At 56.1% G+C, this 19,715-nt stretch overlaps 2 protein-coding genes across 6 annotated transcripts; both read right to left on the bottom strand.

Moving 5' to 3' along the window:
* Positions 1 to 1,081: 1,081 nt before the first annotated feature.
* PDXP (pyridoxal phosphatase) lies at positions 1,082 to 3,717 on the bottom strand. The gene is made up of 2 exons (XM_026072509.1): positions 3,098 to 3,717; positions 1,082 to 2,627 (listed from the first exon to the last, which is right to left on the bottom strand). The coding sequence occupies exons 1-2, from the start codon at positions 3,678 to 3,680 to the stop codon at positions 2,302 to 2,304; spliced, it is 909 nt and encodes a 302-aa protein (XP_025928294.1). The 5' UTR covers positions 3,681 to 3,717; the 3' UTR covers positions 1,082 to 2,301.
* A 1,288-nt stretch (positions 3,718 to 5,005) lies between these two features.
* Positions 5,006 to 19,224, bottom strand: SH3BP1 (SH3 domain binding protein 1). 5 transcript variants are annotated; one of them, XM_026072501.1, is made up of 19 exons: positions 18,191 to 19,222; positions 17,829 to 17,890; positions 15,566 to 15,608; positions 14,549 to 14,653; positions 13,501 to 13,577; positions 13,112 to 13,223; positions 12,886 to 12,962; positions 11,941 to 12,076; positions 11,150 to 11,269; positions 10,605 to 10,695; positions 10,159 to 10,301; positions 9,946 to 10,057; positions 9,764 to 9,845; positions 8,821 to 8,901; positions 8,571 to 8,687; positions 7,851 to 7,948; positions 6,667 to 6,796; positions 6,312 to 6,421; positions 5,006 to 5,759 (listed from the first exon to the last, which is right to left on the bottom strand). In XM_026072501.1, the coding sequence occupies exons 2-19, from the start codon at positions 17,888 to 17,890 to the stop codon at positions 5,389 to 5,391; spliced, it is 2,067 nt and encodes a 688-aa protein (XP_025928286.1). In that variant the 5' UTR covers positions 18,191 to 19,222; the 3' UTR covers positions 5,006 to 5,388. The 5 variants fall into 5 exon arrangements, with proteins under 5 accessions (XP_025928286.1, XP_025928285.1, XP_025928288.1 ...); XM_026072500.1 differs by having other exon boundaries at positions 17,829 to 19,221; XM_026072503.1 differs by lacking the exon at positions 17,829 to 17,890 and having other exon boundaries at positions 18,191 to 19,220.
* Positions 19,225 to 19,715: the final 491 nt, after the last annotated feature.

Consider the following 19,715-nt stretch of genomic DNA (forward strand, 5'->3'; position numbering starts at 1 on the left):
AGACAAAGGGGAGAGACAGACACATACAAAGGGGACCAACTAAGATGACACAGGCAGTCTTTGGAGTGTTTGAAGCCTGGATATTCTTTTATTTGGAGGCCCATCTCCTAAGTTATCTTGAAAAAAGACAAACATGGAATTTAACAAATGGAATTATCCTAAGGCCATTAAGTTGCATCTAGTTCTACCACATGACCTAATACAGTAATAACTTATATGTAGGTCAGCTGTCCATCTAAACAACTTATCAAAGTGGAAAATGAGAAGCTTGGTTATCAGGAAACAGCCATTAAAGAGGTCTGACAGACTAAAGGGTAGGATTTAATCCCTTATGAGGCAGGAGACAAAGTACATTCAAAGGATTTCAATCACTTTTCTTACCCAAACCATATTTTCTCCCTCCTGCCTAGGATCACAGTCAAACTAAGGAAGAGGACACAGAACAAGGCAAGCAGTGACTGCCACCTCTAGGGATGTGGTGAAACCCAACTCCCCTTCACTCAAAGTTTACTGTAGCTGAGAAGGATTACAGCAGCCTTACTGGAGCAGTTCTTTGCTCTCCCCTAGCAACGGAGATTACACCTTGCCCCACCCCTGTCCCACATGCACAAGAGCTGGGCACCACTGCGTATGGCCATATGGATGGAAGAGGGCCATCTGACTAACAGCAGGCAGACTTCATATGCTTAGCACAAGAAATCACCATTTCTTGGTGAGGAGTCAGCCTTGCTGGGAAGCAAAAAGGAACTGGGCAAAGTTCACATCGCTCACTGCTCTAATTCACCCAGTTGGACACCATTCAGCTGTCTGCCCTATGCCATAGTCCCATGGGCCACTTCCACCCTAGTTTCAAGCTGTGTATTTTGAGACCAGCCCTCAGCAAGAGGCAGCATGAAACAATAGCATAAGAAGGGAAAACATTGTCCACAAGATGTTGTCCATCCCTCTTCTGCCTACCTAGCAGGAGCCTTCTGAGTAAAAGTCTTTCCATGTCCTGCTCAGATGGAGTCTCAAAGGGCCCAGGTCATTCCCACCTTGATGGGTCCAGCCCAGCATGGACCACAAACAAAAAAGGAGGCCATTTCCAGCCTATGCTCACACTTTATTATATACAGAGACATGGTGAGTGTAAGAACAGCAACATGGGACACGGACAGTAAAGTGAGGCCCAAAGGCACTGCCCCCTGTCCCCTTGGCACAACCAATCAGCATAATTTATACAAATAATACAATATTTGAACAATAAGTAAGTTCAATAAATAAGATCAATAAATTAAAAAAGTAGAAAGACAAAGCAGCAAGGAATGATTTTGAGGGCTGTGACACATTCACAGCAGTGACAATACCAACAACACCCCACCTGCACACCAGCAGCTGGAGCACAGACCCCCATCAGCCCTTTTCTCTCACCATGCTATGGCAAAATCCACTCAGCAGGGGAAAAGGGGAAAGCCATATAGTTCACCACTGCTGTGCTTTCTTGGTCTAGGAGCCCTCTCCCCTTCAAAAGCCCCTGGGGAGAGGGTGCTGGGAGGAAAAAAAAAAGGTACAATCACAGAACCACTGTGCACAGTCACAGCTTGCCTGAATTGTCTGGCACAGAAAAGGACAGTCTTTCTTCTTTCTACAGTCCTTCAGACAGACACTGGCGTAATTATTAACCGAATCAGGGCAGGGGGTGAGGGGGAACATCTCTGAGAAACAGGGGAGAGAAGAGATGATGCTACCTTTCACTTGTGGTTGTGAGAGGCTCTCATTCATCACTTCAGAGCCCTGACATGCTCCTTCTGCAGGCCCTGGCACTGACGGAGACAGAGTGAGTGACAAGACAGCCGATACCCTGGCAAGGAGGGGGTTACTACAAGGAGTGCAGGGGCTGCAGCTCAGAAGTCAAGAGTTACATGAGGGAAGGGACAGCAGTAAAAGGCTTCCACTGGTTATCTAAGAGGAAAATAAATAAGACAGTCGGTCCCTAACCACTGCAGGGGAAGAAGCCACAAACAGACTCTGATTTGGCTCCTGTCTGCCTCAAGGCCTCCAGCTCTCTTTCAGAGATGCTGGCAGCTGGCATAAGAGGGAGAGAAGGATTCTGTCTATCACGGATAGCTTTCAGCAGAAAGGATACAACTTGAACACTGTCCCCTCATTCCCCCACACCCTTTGCCCCTAAAAAAGGGTACCGGAATGTGGAAAAAAATCCAGGAATTGAGGAAATAGGGCAGAAAGAGATAGAGAGAAATGGGAACAGATGGAGATCTGGGATGAGGAACCCAATCACTTTCCCCTCACATGTACCGAATGCTACTCATCTAGGCCTGGTATCAAGTCTGCAATGCTGTCCACATAGTAATTGGGCACGAGATCCTTGGCAGCAGCACTGTCACTGGCCATATAGGCCTGTGCTTCTTCCAGGCGGGAGACACCTGTCAGGGTAAGAATGGTAGAGAGGCCGCAGTTCTTGCCGAAGAGGATATCTGTCTCCAGACGGTCTCCCACCATGAGGGTGCGGGAGGGGTCTACACCAAAACGCTCCACGATGCAATCAAACATGTATGTGTTCGGCTTCCCCACCACCAGTGCCTTGCGGCCAGAGGCAGTTTCCACTGCTGCTGTGAGACTGCCTGTCCCTGGGAAGAGGAGAAAAAGAAATAGCTGCAAGCTAACCACACGCTGGCTACAGTAAGCCCAACATCTTGCATTATGCGAGAGGATGACTACATAGGGTGTGGAGTGCTAGCAACACAGCATCCCTGTGAGATCCTGAATCTCTTACAGATGCACAAGAGAGACACAGCCTGTCCTGTTGCTTAGCGAACTGTCTCATCCAAGCTTTGCATGGCAAATCCCACAGGGGCTGACCCTTCCACTGAAAACCTGCACCAGCTCCCAGCATGGTACCACTGAGGAGGCAGCAACAGGTCTAGGCAACGGGGCAAACCCGAAGGGGAGCCAGTGGTCAAACCTGGTGAGTCCTCGACCCCACGCATCCACCACCCCTACATCAAGCAGCAGGACAGGCTGTGGGAGAAACCCGGGGACAACATGGCCGACTGGCACCGCTCCCCGAGGCGAGGAAGGGCGGCAAGGGGGGGCTCACCGGGGGTGCGCTGGCCGTCGCTGAGAGGGTGCCAGGGGTCGGGGTCGGTGGCCACCAGGAGGCACTGCGGGTCGCGCAGGTAACCGCAGGCCTGCGCCAGCTTGGCGAAGGTGAACTGGTCGTCGTAGCCCACCAGGACGGCGCGCACGGGCTCGGCGTCGCCGGAGCCCAGCTCGCCCTCGCCCGCCAGGCGCAGCCCGGCGTCGCGCACCTCGCTGCGCAGCCCCTCGCCGCCCAGCACGAAGACGCGGCCGGGCCCGCCGTCGCTGCCGCCATTGCCAAGGAGGCGCTGGCGGAGGAAGAGCGCGGAGCAGAGTGCGGAGCTGAAGACCTGCTCGGCGCGGACGCCGCGGAAGCCGAGGCGGCTGAAGCGCCGCTCCAGCTCGGCCACGGAGCGGCGGCTGTTGTTGCTGACGAAGAGCGTGGCCTTGCCGCTGCGCCGCAGCCGCTCCAACAGCTCAGGGGCGCCCGGTACGGCCCGCTCGCCCGCCCACAGCACGCCGTCGCAGTCGAAGAGCAGCCCCTGCGCCGGACCCAGCACCTCGCGCAGGCCCGCGCCGCTCAGCCGCCGGCAGCCCGCCATGCCGCTGCCAACCGTCCCAACAGCCGCCGCACGCCGCCCCACCTCGGCGCCAATGAGCGCGCCGCCGCCCGGACGGGGGCCCGTGCTCGGCCCGCCCGCAGCACCGCCCGCCGAGCGTGCGAACCAATGGGAGGCAGAGGGAGCGCAGAGTGACAGCGGCACTGCCCCGTCACCTCGAGGGGAAGGGGCGGGGGGTGAGCGACGCGGTGAGCAGCGAGGCACTGGCGGCGGGAGGTGGGTTCCAAGAGTGGCAGCCGGATTCCCCTATTAGCTGCTCAGAAAGACGGCGAGGAGGCGGGGCAAATCCTGCTTGCGCTTGCGCAATGGCTAAAGTCCCCACCCCAGCTACCTCTTCCCCCGAGTATCCCCATGGCAACGTGCGCGAGCATGGTGCCCCATGGTGGCCGTGGAAGCCTGTGGCGAGCAGGCCGCGGGRGAGCAGGGCCCTGTACACCCCGTTAGCCCCGCAGCCCTTGTCCCTCTCGGCGCCGGGAAGCAGAAGTGCCTCCCGTCTTCCTGACCCTGCTGATCCATGCCCTGCCRGTGCAGCACACCACAGCAGCCGTGTCTGTTGGAAGCACGCCCTGTCCCCCTCCTCTTGGCTGGCCTCTAACACTACAGGCTGCAAAGTATGCTGTGCTCAGTTACACCAATGTGTAATTTTGACACCAGCTCTTCAAATAATTTAGTTGCAGTGTGTGTGTGTGTGTGYGCGCGCGCGCAGGTGCGTGCATTTTAAAAACTCTTGCTGTAAAACCAACCATGCCAATTCCTAGGCGTAGCGCAAGACATTTTAAGCCAAAATTAGACATCAAGGTTTAGAATTACTGCTTTGCACCTGTAAACAACCGTACGAGCCTCTGGAGCCAGGCTTTCCATGCCAAAATGCTTCTGAAGCCAGAAGTAGCTGGTCTCTGCCTGGTGATGCATTTCCCACCTGATGTCTAAATATCACAAATATGTCTTAGAGTCTCCCCCCCACACATGCACTCCAGGGTTTGGAGAGCAACAGGGCAGTAAATTAGGGTGAAGTTTTGAAAAAGAAAGTGGATAAGGCACAGCCTTTAACAACTCTTTTTGGAGGGCTGAGAGACTCTTCAAAGTGGCCATGAGAGGCAACCCCAGGAGAAACACAGCATCTGGGCCCTCGCCACCAAGTACCCTAGCAGTAATCCGAGGAACAGACTGGAGCAATCCCTGACCCCCCCACAACACTGGGTGGCTCAACAGGACCAGTTGGGATCAGAGATATGGGCCTGGGCAGGGACACAGGTTTCTAGCAGGTAGTAGCAGTGCCCCAAAACACAGCAAGGCTCTCCAGGAGCTGAGGTTCAGGGGTGTGTCATGATGGGAAGTTCCTGCCAATCAGACGGGAAGAGGGAAAGTCCACCTGTGCTCATGATAACAGGGACATGGCAGTGCTAAGCAATGATGAAAGGAGGAAAGATCTTCAGAGACAGAGATGGAAAGAGAGGGAGAAGCACGCAAAGGGTCTGTGCTCAGGATGAACCAAGGCAGCAGAGGAAGAAGCTGAAGGCTCATCATCCCTTGCGCCACCCAAGCATCTTCACAGAGCTCCCCTTGCACTCTTGCTGGATGCTTGGCCACAGCAGGGAAAAGAGATCCTAGAGGGGCACTGGACCCCATCTTCCCCAGACCTGCGGCAGGAAGACAGGAAAGCCAGTGCCCCCGAGTCCCCCTGCTCTGCTCAGTCGTTCTCCGAGGCCTGGCCTGCTGGCTGAGATGCCGCTGGAGGACTCCTTCCTCCCGGAGACAGTGGCTGCCCCTCGTCAGCAGCTCCCGGGGCACAGTCCGTGGCAGTTTCTGTATCAGTTGTGGCGCTGGCTTCACTGGCAGGAGGCCTAGGGGCCTGCAGGCCGTTGTGGCTCTGGCGGCGTGTCGGCTGTGGTGGCAGTGGTGGGGGGACGGAGGGTGCTCGGCTGGGGCCCCCAGCCATCCGTCGTGGCAGGGCTTTGGGGCCAGCTGCCTGCTTGGGGACCACCGGGGTGGGAGCTGAGCTGCGGGGCTGGGCCACAGGAGGCGGTGGCACTGTGGGCCGAGCTGGAGCTGGGCGCTTGCCTGGAAAGAAAGCCAAGGTGGGCTGGCTTCCCCTCCGCACAGGTCTCACCACATCCCCAGGGGAGAGGGGGATCACAGTGCTGGTCATGAGTCACATGCAGGGCCTCAGACCTGACAGACTGATGGACACACTGCCCCTTGCCTGGCTCCTCAGTCCCATCCTGGAGCACTGAGCTGGGAGGACAGAGCACACGCCAGCTTTGGGGGCTTTTCCTTCCTTCTTCCCTCTACAAGAGACCCTGAGCTTTGATGGCTCTGAAAGAAGGGAGTTGCTTCCACCAGAGGGCCAGCCATTGCGATCCCATGGTGCTACCTTGGCTGGGAATGGAAAGCACAAAATGARGGCCGGAATCCTGCCTACACAGCCTGGCCACAGGCCCTTCCCCTCCCATTCAGCAACAGGAGCAGCCCACAGCACCCTTTCTTCTGGGGTGTGATGGGATGAAGGCAACCAGAGAACATGGCATTTGGGTTGTCAGGCTCTGTGGATATCTCCTGAGCATTGCCAGCATCCTAGTGCGTGGTCTGGGGCCTCCTGCTCCATGGCCTAACCTTTGCGGGTGGTGTCATCAGCTGGCGTTGGGGCCAGCAGCCCTGCAGCTTCAGAAGGTTTGGTCACCTTCGGGGAAGCTGGCTGAGAACTCGTCTTGGGATCCTTCGTGCTGTGGGAAAAAGGGGCAGGTTAGGCTTTGGTTATCCTGCTGACAGTGGAGGTCAGTGAATTCTACTGATGGTGGGAGTCAGTGCCTCCATGGGGCACAGTTGGTCCTTGGCTTGAGGCACCTCATGCCTAGGCCATGGCTATGTGCGAAGAAATGGGTGCATAGCGTGGGGTAGGATGGGGAGGGAGGAGAGCTGTCTGAGGAGGGCTGGGACAGCCAGAGCTACCAGCTCCTGCCAGACTTACACTTCTTCAGCTGGGAGAGCAGGGGTGCTGGCTGGAGGGGACTTGGGAGGCGACTCCTCTACTGGGCTGGCCTCGCTAAGTACGGCATTCGCAGGCGGTGTGAACATGCCCGAGATGTTGAAATCTATCTCTAGGTAGAGAGAAAGGAAGGAAGTCCTGAGGAAACTGTACTAGAAGCAAAGCTATGCTGAATGCTGCACAGGGCTCATTGCAAGGCTGGGAATCAGAACAGACTGTGGGTGGGTATAGCCCAGCCATGGAGCAGTCTCCAGAGCCCATCTGCCTCCCTGCGCAGACCCCTGCTTCCCTCCTCCTGACTGGTACCTCAGCTTATGTTTGAGGTAGCAAGAATAGCCTTTTCCCTTCCTCCTCCTGCATAGCCCCAGCACTTTGTCCTGGGGGGCAGAGACCCATGTGCAGAGTAGGGGCAGCAGCCCCACCTGATGGGACTGCTGGCCTCCCTGCAGACTGTTGTTGCTTCTAGGGCTCTCTTCCACAAGTCCTCTGGTGTCTGAGGGCATGAGCAGGAAGGGTGGAAGAGAGCCGGTTTGCTTTTATACAGAGTTTGAAGCAGGGTAACAGTCCCCAGCTAGGCACAAACCACAAGCTTGTGGCTCAGACACACCTGCCTTCAGCAGATCAATGTGAGGGTACCTCTAGGAGACACAAACTTGGCTGAGCTGGGAACTTGGCCCAAGCTCAAAATGGCAGGTCTCTCGGAGGCAAAATCTTGCTCCCTTGCTCCCTCACTCCCTTCCCACTGAGCCCTTGACTCACAGTCCCCCTGAGCTCCCAGCTYGATGGGATACCAACTCCCCACTGAGGTTAAATGCCCCATCTGAACGCAGTGGACAGGGGGATTAGAAAACCTTGCCTTTCCCAGAGCAGGATCTGAGCCTCCAGTTTGATCAGGTTATATGAAAGCAGGACGGAGATCTGGCTCATTTTGCCAGCTGCCGTGCTGCAAACATGGACTGCAGATAAGCAGTGCTCCTGTGCCCTGCTGGTAGCCCCTTCTGCAGCAGCCACAGATGGACACAACAGAACTGACCAGCATGGGATGCTCTTTGTCTATCCCCCTGCTCTTTGCAATTGCAGCGGGACCCAGGGCTTTTTCTCTGTGCCCCTCACCTTCTGTTACTGCTCCCCGAGGAAGGAAGGGCAGAGAGAAACCTTAGCCCTACCTCCAGGGAAGAGGGTGTCTGCGTTTTGGATGAGGACTTCCACAATGCCCACCACCTGGATGGAGGAGACCGAGGCCAAGTCCAGTTGCATGGGATCTCTGAGAGACAGAGGTGGGGAAGGCATCAGGAGAGGACTTAAAGGGAATTAACCCGTTTATGTTAATTCCTGGGGGGGCAGAGGCCTGAAGGGGAGAAAGCCCGGGGGAAGTGGGCCCTGCTCTCTATCCTGGAAACCTGGCTTCCAACCCAGTTGGAGGTCATCCATGTCACAAGTGGTCTAGGGCTCAGCCTTTTACTCTGTGCACCTTGGTGGAAGAGTGGAGGCCGGCCGGCAGGCAGGCATATAAGGGCCAGGTGTGGATGAAAGGCTGGGGGTGTACAGAGAGTTGTGTAGAAGATGCCAGGCCTGGGATGGCTCTGGAAGAGACTACAGAGTGAGGGAGGACTGAGAGACTAAGGGGACATCAGAGACAGACACTTGGAGGCCTGGATGCAGGACACTGAGAGTGAATGTAGGGCTGTGGGGAGGGCACGTCTGCTGCTTTGCAGACTGGCTAAGAGGACGTGAGCTTGGGGAGGGGATGTGATGCTCCAGAATGGTAGGGGACAAGGGACAGGGCCTAAGGATGGAAGAGGTGCAGGGGGCCTGCAGGATTAGCAAAAAACCTTTTCCAAGGCAGAGGAGCTGCTTCCCACCCCACTGAGTCAATGTAGCCTTACCCTGTGCTCTGCTGTGCCCAGAGCAGGTTGGGGCCCAGCACAATGGCAATGTTGCTGGGGGTCATTTTATTCACCTCCTGGTGTTCAGCCAACTTGGCTAAAAACTTGATCAAATACCTGTGGGGTAAAAAGAGGGAGGGAGGGCAGTAAGTATGGCTGGAAGGCCATAAGTATGGGAAGTAAGTATGGGAAGGGAATGGCTGCCCCTGGTGACTGCATGGGGAAAAGTAACCCCGTCCCCGCAAAACACCTCAAATTATTGTAGTTCTCCTGGGGCAGGCGGCTGCAGGTGTCTCGGAGACTCTGTACTCGGCTATCAAAGTCCTTGAAGCTGCGAGAGAGAAGAGGGAGGAGAGGAGAGCTTGGTTTGCTCCATGCGATAAAGATGGGCATGGTGTGTGAGGGAGAAAGGCTGACGTTGGCCACCCTGTGTGGGCCACAGACCTGCGACAGCAGATGCCCTGGGGGAAGAAGGCAAAATGCTGCTACATTTATTGAGTCATGTGGGCCAGGCATCCACAGAGGACAAAATACTACCCCAAATGCCCAAAGGGATTTACTATGATATGAATATAGCTTGTGGACGAGCCTTGGAGAGAGCGCAGCCCTTCTGTGAGTAGTAATCCTCTTTCATCAGGACTACATGGGTTTGGCACTGAGCTGATCCCCTTAGAAAGATGCTCCTACCTCTTTCCAGGATTTGCTCTTCTCTTGCCCTTTCCCCAGGCTTTTTTTGCTGTATTTCCTCTATCACTCCTTCCATCTCAAAAGCAACAGGCCAAATAGCTAGTGAGTTGACAGGCCTGAGGAGAGCTGGGACAGCCAGAGCTGTCAGGCTTGGGAAGGGGCCAGTGGAACTCATGCTTCTGAGTCACTGTTTTAGCCAAGGCCAATGTGGTCTTTACAGGCTAAGCAGAAAGCAGTCAGTGCAGTAAAAGGCTGCAACCCTCCCTCCTTCCCTGCTTTGTTTTTATTGCTATTCTCATTTTTAGATCCAAGCCGGTTTATGGGCTATCTGAATTTCTGCTGTGCATTGAATAGAAATGGCAGCTGGACCAGGAGCTGTGTTTTTATCTTCTCTTGTGAAAAATGAGGCTGAACAGCCCTGCTTTGAGTGCCAGGAAAGGCAAAGGGGGGTGGCAGTGGGCTTTTTTCACCCCATCAGACTTTTCTGTCTCTCCGCTCTGACCTACCTGGCCACTTTGACCCATTCGTCGTAGAGCTCGAAGGTCATCAGAGGTTGGGGCAGCTCCCGCAGGTAGGATTTCAGTGCACCTGGGAGGGAAGGGGGAGTGGGGACGGTGCTGGAGACAGCAGGGCAGCAGGGCCTGCCCCCCCATGGCCTGCTGGCCTGCCCTGTGGTGCCGGCACTCACCGGCCACAGCATGGGGGTCTGCATAGAACTCCTCCAGGGCGTTGGAACCGCTGGCCAAGCTGCTCTTCAGCTTCCTCAGCACTGAGGCACCTGCTGCCAGCCGGAAGAGTCCCTGGGGACGAGGTGAAGAGTGAAAGGATGTAGAGGGTCTGTCCTGGCTGCATTTTGGGGGGAGGCATGGGGCAGGCTGGGGGGATCACAAGTGATGCCTACCTCCTCCCTCATGCCTGAGGCCAGCAACATCATGACGCAGGCCTCGATGGGGAGTGCAATCTCCCGGCCCAAGCTCTTGAGGTGTGTCTCTAGGGACACGCCGTAATACCCTGTGATTGGGGTGTCTGCGGTGAAGGAGGGCTCTGGAAGAGAGGAGGAAATATCGGGAGGGCTGGAGGCAACTGTGGCCCCAGTGGGATCTGATCACTGTCAGAGCAGCGATGTCTTGCTCTGAGTCAGGTCTTGCTAGGCAAGGGCAGAGGTACAACGGGCAGGAACTCCAACCCTCCTCCTCAACTTCCAATCTCTCTTCCYGCCAGCCCAGTGTAGGAGGCAGCAGCAAGTGCAGAGAGGGAAAATCTGCCTCTCTCAGCTTGCTAGCCACACTCACGTCCCCTGGGGTTGGCCATAGACCATTCCAGGCTGCATGGAGAGCGAGGTGGTACCTGTCTGGCTGTGGGCTTCCTTCAACTCTGCCAGAGCAGAGTCCAGAGATCCTAGGGATTGCCGGTGGTACTGGGCTTGGATTTCCATCAGCTGCCAAACAGAGCACACACAAACAGCCCTCAGTTCAGCACTGGCCCCTCTTGGAGAGACCCCATCCTCAGATACTGCACCCACATGGAGACAGGGGGAGGAGAAGCAAAAATCCTGGAGGAGTAAAAAGGGGACCTGCAAGGGCCCCTCTCCCTCCCCCCGGGGTCTGTGGGACTGTGTCAATGCTGGGGGGGGTAGGGAGCAAACTGGAGAGTGGGGGTAGCTGGGCCAAGCCGCCCTGTTTGCAGTTGGCGCTAGTGGCAGCATGCGGCCTCAGTGCATGGAGGCAAAGCCCTACTTTGGGCATCTGCTCATGTGTGAGGTCTCTCCCCTGCCCTGGCTGGAGGACTCGGTGCAGAGAGGGGCAAGGCTGGCTCTGATTTGTGCCCTGGATATACCCTAGGAGACGTTCATGTGCTAAGGAAGGGTGTGAAAGCAGGAGGACAGGACTTACCCTGATGAAGTAGCTAGCGTAGCTGTCCTCTTTAGTGGAGAAGTGGTAGAGGTCAGCCATGTACTCGTCCTGGGGGAGGAGAGACAGCAAAGAGCAACCTTCCACCTCATCCTTGGCTCCCTGAGGAAGAGGGTCTCCCATCACAAAGCCGCACGAACTGTTCCCCTTGTTTGTGCCATGAGCTGCCCAGACAGCACGCTCCCCTAGAAAGGGGCTCCTGATGTCCTGGGAGGGCAGTTGGGGATGCAGCCCTGGCTATGAGGCAACACAAGAGGATGGCAGACTGGGATCCTGTTGGGTTCCTCCTCGCTGCTGTTCCTTGCATTTGGGTAACAGCAGGGATGGGCCCTACGATCAGGCACTGCAGAAGAGGCTGTTATGGCTCTGGAGAGCTTGTGGGCTCTGCTAGACAAGGCGCAGGGCTTTTCGGAGAAACAGGGCAGAGGTGTAGAGAGCTGATGTGACTTAACCCCCTGTGATCCAGCACAGACTCCAGCTCATCTGGGTCCTAGGCCAGGGGGATCCCATAAGCTCTCTGCTCCAACCCTCGGAGCCTCCTCTCCGCAGCAGCTGTGCTCACAGTCCTTTACTCTTCTCCTTCCCTGGGCTTGGGGCATCTCCCAGCTTCTGTTCCTCAAGGGACCCATTTGTTTTCAGAGTGTGAGCTGTGTCGGCTGTGTTGGTCTGGCTGTGCTGCTGCCCAGCTTGGTGCGGGGGTTGCCTTGGATGGGGCCGCTGGAGCCGAACAGTTCTCCAGCCCTGGAGCAGCCCCCCAAGGTGGCTATTCTCACCTTGCACTGCTCCAACTTCCTCTTCACTTCCTCCTCCTCTTCCTTCAAGTTCTCCAGTTTGTTGGCAGAGGAAGATGCCCCAGGGCCAGTGCCAGTGCTTGTGCTGTTACTGGAACTCTTGGCAGCTTGGTTCAGCCTTTCAGATGGGAAAGGAGAGCCACACCCAGTGTCAGTGACAGAGGGACATTGGATGGGACAAGTGTGCAGGGAGGGTACGGGGACCATGGCAGAGATGGGAAGCCTCTGCAGTGCTCTGAGGTGGTTATCCTAGGCCAGCCAGTGCTTCTCATTTCCCTGACTCAGAGGAAAAAATGCTGCTGCATCAGGGAGTGTGATACAGTTAAGAAGAGGGTATTCAGCATGGCTTCCTGACACAGGTGGGGTCTGGAGGACCCTTCCCATGTCATGTTTCCAAGAGGCCTCAATCTCCCCTCTTCATTCATTCCTCCAGCCAAAGGGAGCCCGTGAGGCATGGTGAGCAGTGCATAAATGAGCTGTCAGAGGCTCACCGCTGCCCTGTTCTCTCAGAAAAACACCCCACTCCTGCCATTTGCTGAGCCTGTGCTGGGAGGCCTGGGATACCCAGGAAGAGTCAGAGCATGGTGACTCCAGCTGCACCAAGTGGTGATGGGACAGTTTGCTACCTTCAGTACTGGCATTGCTGTTCTCTCCTATGCAATCAAGCCAGCAGTTCAGCCCAGGTCTGGATGCATCCACAGAGAAGGGCTGGCTGGGAGCTTACATTACATGGAGCTAGGCACAAGCCACTGCCTCTTTAACGTTGCCCCAGGCCCTGGGAAATTCGCTCCCCCGGCCTCACTGTGCTGGCAGCATGCAGTCATCTTCCTCTCTCCTTCAGTCTGGAAGGATGGGCTGTGCCCAGCGTGCCCAGTGCTCCGCCATGGCATGCCCCTCCGCCAGCCAGTGCCTCACTATGCCCTGTACCTGCTCTTGATGGCATTCCAGTCAGAGATCAACTTCTGCAGCATCTTCTTGCGCTTCAGGATGATGGGAAGCTCTTCCTGGGAGAGAGGGGCCAGAGAGGGAGTCACTGAGCCTGTCCTGCCTGGCATGCGGGGAGACTTGGGGCAGAGAGCCAGAGTGGGAAGAGGAGTGCAGGAAGGGGAAGGCAGGACAGGGAGAGCAGAGGAGGCAGTGCGGCCAGGGCTACCTCGCTGAGCTTGTTCAGCGGCTGCAGGACGTCGCGCTCCAGGGTGATCTCAAACTCAGCCAGGATTTTGGCCAGTGTGCTCTGCATGCAACAGCCCATCTCCAGGGCTCTCCTGCATGGGGAGATTAAATGACTACAGGCCAAAGCCAACACCCCTCTGTGCACCCATACCCGTGAGGGGCACATGGGGGGACCAGTCCCCAACCCCTTCTGCTCTTGGAGACCAAAGGCACTGGTTGTCCCTTCTTCCACTCTTACACTGGTGTTTGGTGAGGGTCCCTGCTGTGCTCTGAGGAGGGAGTTTGACAGCTCAGCTTGGAGACAGTGGCTCTGCTACGATTTGACATCTTTCAGGGTCACCCCTGGCCCTTTCCCCCACCGGCACTTACCCGAGGCTGGACTCTGTGTCTAGTTCCTTGAAACTCTCAGCCATTGTTGTGGACAGAGCCATCAAGGGCAGCTTCTTCTGCACAGAGACAACGATTTTGGAAAGGAGATGATGAGCTGATGTGTGGCAGCTCCCGGCCCCCAAGGCACACCACCACCAGCATTACCACCCGGGAGCAAGGGCTGACCAGCCACCAAGCCCTGAGCTGGACCCCCACGTCTTCCCCTGACCCACCCAACCCCACTGGCCTCGAGGCCTGAGGAAGGACCATGTCTGTCCTTCTGATGTGCCTTCAGACAAAGCCAGGATCCAATTAGCTACACAAGGCACCAAGGCTCCATAACTGATTAGAAATCCTCCTGCCTTCTCTAACAGAACCTGCTGTGGAGGACTGTGGAACTGATGGAGACCTCCTGCAAGCCCAGCCCTGCCCTGGTTTTAAATGTACTGAACAGTTTCCTAAACAAGAATGAGTAACTAAGCTAGGACTCATTAGGCTGGCAAGGAGATGGGCCCACAAAATCACGGGTGCCTAGGGAGAGTGAAGGGGGATTGACTCTTTGCAGTTGCTTTCCAGACAAGAGCTGGTGAGCATCAGTTGGAAATAGGGTGACAAGTTCAACTCAAAGAAAAGGAAGCGGTTGTGCACAATGTGCCCAGTTGCACTGTGGTGCTTCTCACTGCAGGGCACTGTGGATACCAAAGGTTCACAGGGGTTCAGAAAGTGACAGGGACAAAAGTTTTCTGGAGGGTTATTAAAAACAAAAACACGGTCTCTGGCCCAGGAAGCACCTTGGCCTCAAACCACTGGTGGCTGAGAGAGTGTCCAAGGGACACTTGCCCTGCTCTCCTCTCACTGGGCATTTGCTGGTGGTCACTGCTGGAGGCAGGACAATGGGTTAGGTGCACCTTTGGGCTGCGCTGCACTAGCCACCCTTATGCAGAGCCAAGGCTGGCCATGGAGGTGGGGGCATGGCGTTCCCTTTGCTGGTGGGGTGCAGAGCAGGGGTAAGCATGAGGAGCGGCACGGCAGGGAGGACTGTACTCACCACTCGCTTGTCCATCTCTGACCCACACTGCCCCTGCAGACAGGCCTGGAGCCTCTTGGACACGCTGTGAGCTGCTCGCTTGGCTGGCTCAATCCTCTGCTCGATCTGGAGGTGGAAGGCTGGGATGGCGAAGGCCTGTTGCCAAGCCCCTGCGGTAGCCCTGCCCAGGGACAGCTGGCCCCATGTGGCTCTCAGCAGGAGCAGCCTCTCTTCTCCCAGTGTGAGAAAAGGTCCCCTTTGCCTTTTGCCATCAGCCATGTCACTCAAGGGGACAAAACCCTGCAGGCCTCGTTTGCCTCCCCACTGTGCTGGTGCCGAGACTCTCCTGGCCTCCCTCCGCCTTGGCAGCACCACGACACCTTTCAGGCAGCATCAGCCGAGCCACTGGCGTGGGAGCAAACCTTGTGACCCTGCAGCACAATGCCAGGGCCCTGGGACCATCTCTCCACAAGCCAACCCCAGCACGGCACACACTGCATCTGGGTCCAGGAGCCAAACTAGCACAGCATCTTGCCAGAGCCCAGCACATCCCACGTCCAGGGAAAACGTGAGTGTGGCTCCCAGTCGAGGCTGGTGCCATCACAGGCTTGGGTCAGGCTGCAGGGCTCATCCCTGCATAGGCAGCTGGGGAAGCCCTTTTCTGTGGCACAAGCCTGTTGTTTCCTTAATGCGGTTGTGATGTGGCGTGGTCTGAGGGTGCTGAAGCGAACTCTGCGTTCCTGTGGCTGGGGGCATGTTGTAACACCACTCTCTAGCACAGCTAGGCTGCAAATAAAAGCTCCTGTGACAGGAGCAGCTCAGCACAGCAAAGAGCAAGGGCTAGGCAAAGCCGTAATGGATTGTTTGGTGCTTGTCCGAACCTCTCACTATGGTCCTGGAGTTGCCCTCTGGCATGCAGGGAGATCCTGGCCCTGTGACTCGGACATGCCGGCTGGGCAAATCACGGGCGGGAACAGGACATGTTCCCATGCACAAGCACAAGCAGGCACATGCCTGGCAACCAAGCCCACACCTCACCTGCAGCAAATCTTCTGTCAGGAGCTCGGTTGCTTCTTGGGCTCTGTGGAGGGAGAAGGAGCCATTAGCAGATGGGGTGCTCTCAACCTGGCCTGCTTGGGAAGGCAGATCCTTATTTGTTTCACCTCTCTTTGTTCATGGCTCCAGGGAGCAGAAGATACTGGCTATGGCCTGTACCATCATGTGCAAGGTTACAGGCGGAATGAACCCAGGAAAAGAGGACATCAGGATCAGGGAAAAGGAACCAACCTTGCTTGCCAGCAGACTTCCCATCCACTAGAAAGATGAACGTAAGAAGAGCAGGGTGCCCAGACAGAGAGGGCAGCAACAGCACCTACAGCTGGCAGCTCCCTGAGGCAAGAGTATGATTTCAGATAGGAATCCTGATTCAGAGCACCCAGCTCAAAATGTCTTGACATGGCCTGTTTTTCAGAGAGAGGGTCCCTGGCGGGGTACTACACTGATGGGAATTTTGCTGATGAAACTTTCTAGCTCYGAACACCTCTTCCCTGAGGGTGAATCCAAGGCAGCCTCTGCCGGAGCCCTACACACATCTTTGCAAGGGGTTTTCCAGGGCCAGAGTGGCTGGAAGCTGCAGGGTCACYGGTGCTGGAACAAGGGACACCAGATAACTCTGTGGTCAAGTGGAAGCTCAAATGAACACCAGCCCCCAGGAGTGACTAAATGAAACCAGCTTTCTGATTGGTTTTGCAGGAAGTATGAGGTGCAAATCATGCAAAGGCATCCAGGAAGCTTCTGGTTTGCAGAAAATCTTGATGAAAACCAWATTTAAAAAACAATAGCTGCCAACCACCACCAAACCTCTTGTGACTCATTGTGAAAGAGAAACCTGGCTTTTTAGGCCACACTCATTGTTTAAGTCCCTGGGACCTGCATTTGCTTTCCCACTGCTGCTTCCCTGTCCCCACACGAGGGCTGCCCCCCTGCCTGGCCAGTTCACATTTCTCTCTTTTCACAGTCTGCAAGAACAGATGCGGGACAAGTCTGTGGAGCCACCGGAAATGGGGGCGGCTGGCTTGAAGGCAGGCAAAGTCACGTGAGATTGCAGCCCACAGAGGAGACATTTTGCAGTGGGTGAAGAGCATGCTGTTGGACTGCATGAGCTGGTTGAGACTTTTTGCCTGTCAGGCCTTAAATGAAAGGGAGGCACATCCAGTGCAGCTGAGTGGCTCCGCAGTCTGGGAGTGTGGAGACAAAACAGGCTTGGGGCTCTCCTCAAGGGAGGAGAGATGGGAAAGGGAAACTTGCTCCCTTCTGGGAAATGCAAGAAGAACAAGAGGCGACCCGTGCTATGGGAACTGCTTCCCTGTGGCAGATCTGCTGGGCTGGCTGAAGGACCCTGGTGGCGTGGGGGACAAGTCTAAGTCCCGCTCAGCCTCTCAGCGGTAGGGAACTTGCGTGTGTACAGGTGGAGGTGGCTGCAGGAAGGAGGGAGTGAGGGGGCTGGGAAGGGAGGGCCCAGCCCTGTCTTGTAATTTCAGTTCTGGGTTTTGCAAGGGTAGAGCTTTGGAAAGTTGGAGAGAAAAATAAGGAAGCGGCAGAGGTGGGACTGGCCTGGAGGAATTCACATGAAACCGTAAGCCATCCATGGCTCCAAGGATCTGGGGACACAGGGCCTTCGCATGACTGCTCCTCTCCTCAAAGGGCATCCTGGGATGTCTGCACTGCTGGGTCAGGGGCTGCTAGCTAACACTGTGCTGGGCATCTGGCTCCCAGGGGGGAAGTCCCATCTTCTAATGCCCTCCTGATTACTGCACAGCTAGGGATGTGTGGTGATGGGGGGAGTCCCTCCGAGGGGGGTCCCTCCCCACCCAGTGGTCCCCACTGCCGCCTGTTGGCAGCAACCATTTGGGCCCTGCTGTCAGAGCTGGGGGGGGGGGGGGGGGGGGGAGCTGGGCATCCTGGCCTGAGCAAAGCTGAGCTTGGGAAGAGCCCCTTTCCACTTGACTGCAATATTTGTGGGGCCCAAGAGAGGTAGCTGCACTCCTTCGGCCGGGTGTGGTGAGCGCATCCCTGCTGAGTAACACCGGTGCAGTCTCCCTGCTGCTCCATGGACACCCGGGAGCTGAGTTAAGCATTGCCTCTTGGCTTACTCTAAAGATGTTCTAAGACCAGGGTCATTATCCCCTTTTCCTCTTCCCCGGCTACCCCAGAAGACCAGTCCAGCCTGGGCACAAACCCTCTGGGAGCTGCATCCTGCTCCCTCCCAGCCCATCGGCCCAGGTCACRGAGAAATCCTTACCGGCTGGTGAGGTTGGGATGGGACAGTTGCTGCCGCATCCGATGAAACTGCCTCTTCATCATCTTGAGAGATGGGAGGAGACCACAAGAGCTGCTCCGCTTGGCTGTAGCTGCTCAGCACTCCCAGATGACACTCAGCATCGGATGTCCACAGACCCTTAACTCCCAGGGGCTGCTCTGCCCCTTGCTTTTCCCCAAGCACCTCTCCCTCCTTACTCCTGTCCTTCCTTCTTCCCTTGTTCCCCTCTTTCTGTTTCCTGCCTTCTCCCCTCCCTCGTTTCTCCTCGGGGATGTCCTGCCTGGTTTCTCTTCCCCTCTGCCGAACTCCCTCTCTTACTCCCTCTCTTTTTCTGTGTTTCCTACCTCCTCGAGCTGCTCCTCTGCACCCTCGCTGCGGATCAGGTAAGAGCAGTTCAGGGCTCCTGCTTCACTCTGTGTTCCTGTCACCACCCCACAAGTATAAATAACTTCAGCCCAGCCTTAAAGGGGAAATATTATTACAGCAAACACGTAACAAGGCAGGACAAGCACAAGCTGCTGCAGAGCCTGAGCGAAGGGCCCACACTTGGTTTCTCACTCTCTTTCTCAGACAGGGTGGGTTTTTGTTCCCTTGCCTTCCCCACCACCAGCAGCGGTGCAGGGCAGTCCGTAGCCACACCAGCTGGCTGAGCAGTGTGTGTGGGGTGTCTGACGTACCTGACAGCTCCTGCCCTACCTTGTCACCCTAACTCTGCTAGTGCCCCTCGGGCACCTATTCATCCTCATGGGTTCATCTCTGGCCTCTTCCCTGTGGGACAGAGGCTCTGTTGTGCTAATAACAGAAAGAGAACAGCCTACTGTGCTCTGCCTGCCCCCAAGCAGCATGGCCGGGCCCCCTTCCTCGGCATGCTAAGCCATCCCTGTGGCTGCCTCTGTGTTCCTGCTTTTTCCCTCCCTGCTGTCACTAAGACTCTCTTGACCCACCGCAAAGTTGCGGAAAAGGGCTGTTGCTTTATGCCCTGCGGAGGCCCCCTTCCTCTCTGCTCCCGCCTCCCATGGCAATGCTCATCTGAGTGTGGTGGCTGGGCGAAGTGCAGAGCAGCACCTCCCTTATGCAGTTGCACAGGGACCACAAGCTCCAGGTTCCCAGGCTTGGGTGCTGCCTGCTCTCTGCAGAGCTAAAGCCTCCCACAGCATCAGGGCTCAGCTTTCTTCTAAAGCTCTGAGAGGCTGATTGTTTAAGCCATCCCTTCACTCCTGCTCTATGAGATATAAACCTGCTCTTTTCTCTGGCTGCCTGCAGCTGGGACTTTCCTTGCTCTGCACTAAGAAAGAAGGGAGGGTGTTGTCAGCCGAGTTATGTGGCTGGCAAAGGAACTAGCATCAGAGCCCAGACAGGAAGTGGTCAGCTCATGAGCTGATGAGACAAACAGCAAAGGAAAAAGAGGCGGAAGGGCCGCTCCACCTGTGCCCTGCAGTCTCCAAATGGGTTGCTTGGGGAGGGGTCCTGCAGTCTGCTCCTCCACCTGTCTTGGAGGTTGAGGCTCTAGTGAGTGTGTAGCAGGAGCGCTGCTGGCATCTCCCTTTTCAAGGTGGGACTTGGAAAGGGATCCCTGCTCTTCCTGCCCCAACATCACATTGCTCTAAACCTGGGTGAATGTGGAGAGGCACACCTGATACCCCACTAAAAAGCCCCATTGACGCTCCTATGGGGCATCATGCTGACGGAAAACAGACAAGGGCTTCAAGAGCCTATTGCAAAGGTGCAAAAAGGCTCACCCAAACCTCCATACAACCCAAACAACTCCCTGGGCAGTACTGCATATTGTAGTGACCAAGCTGGGGACTCTTTCCTCCCATGCAACGTCTTAGTAATTCACAAGGGGCTCTGTGGACAGATCTACTTCCA

Source organism: Apteryx rowi, unplaced genomic scaffold (assembly GCF_003343035.1).
Source record: "Apteryx rowi isolate R43461 unplaced genomic scaffold, aptRow1 scaffold_343, whole genome shotgun sequence".
In the NCBI taxonomy this organism is placed as follows: Eukaryota; Metazoa; Chordata; class Aves; order Apterygiformes; family Apterygidae; genus Apteryx; species Apteryx rowi.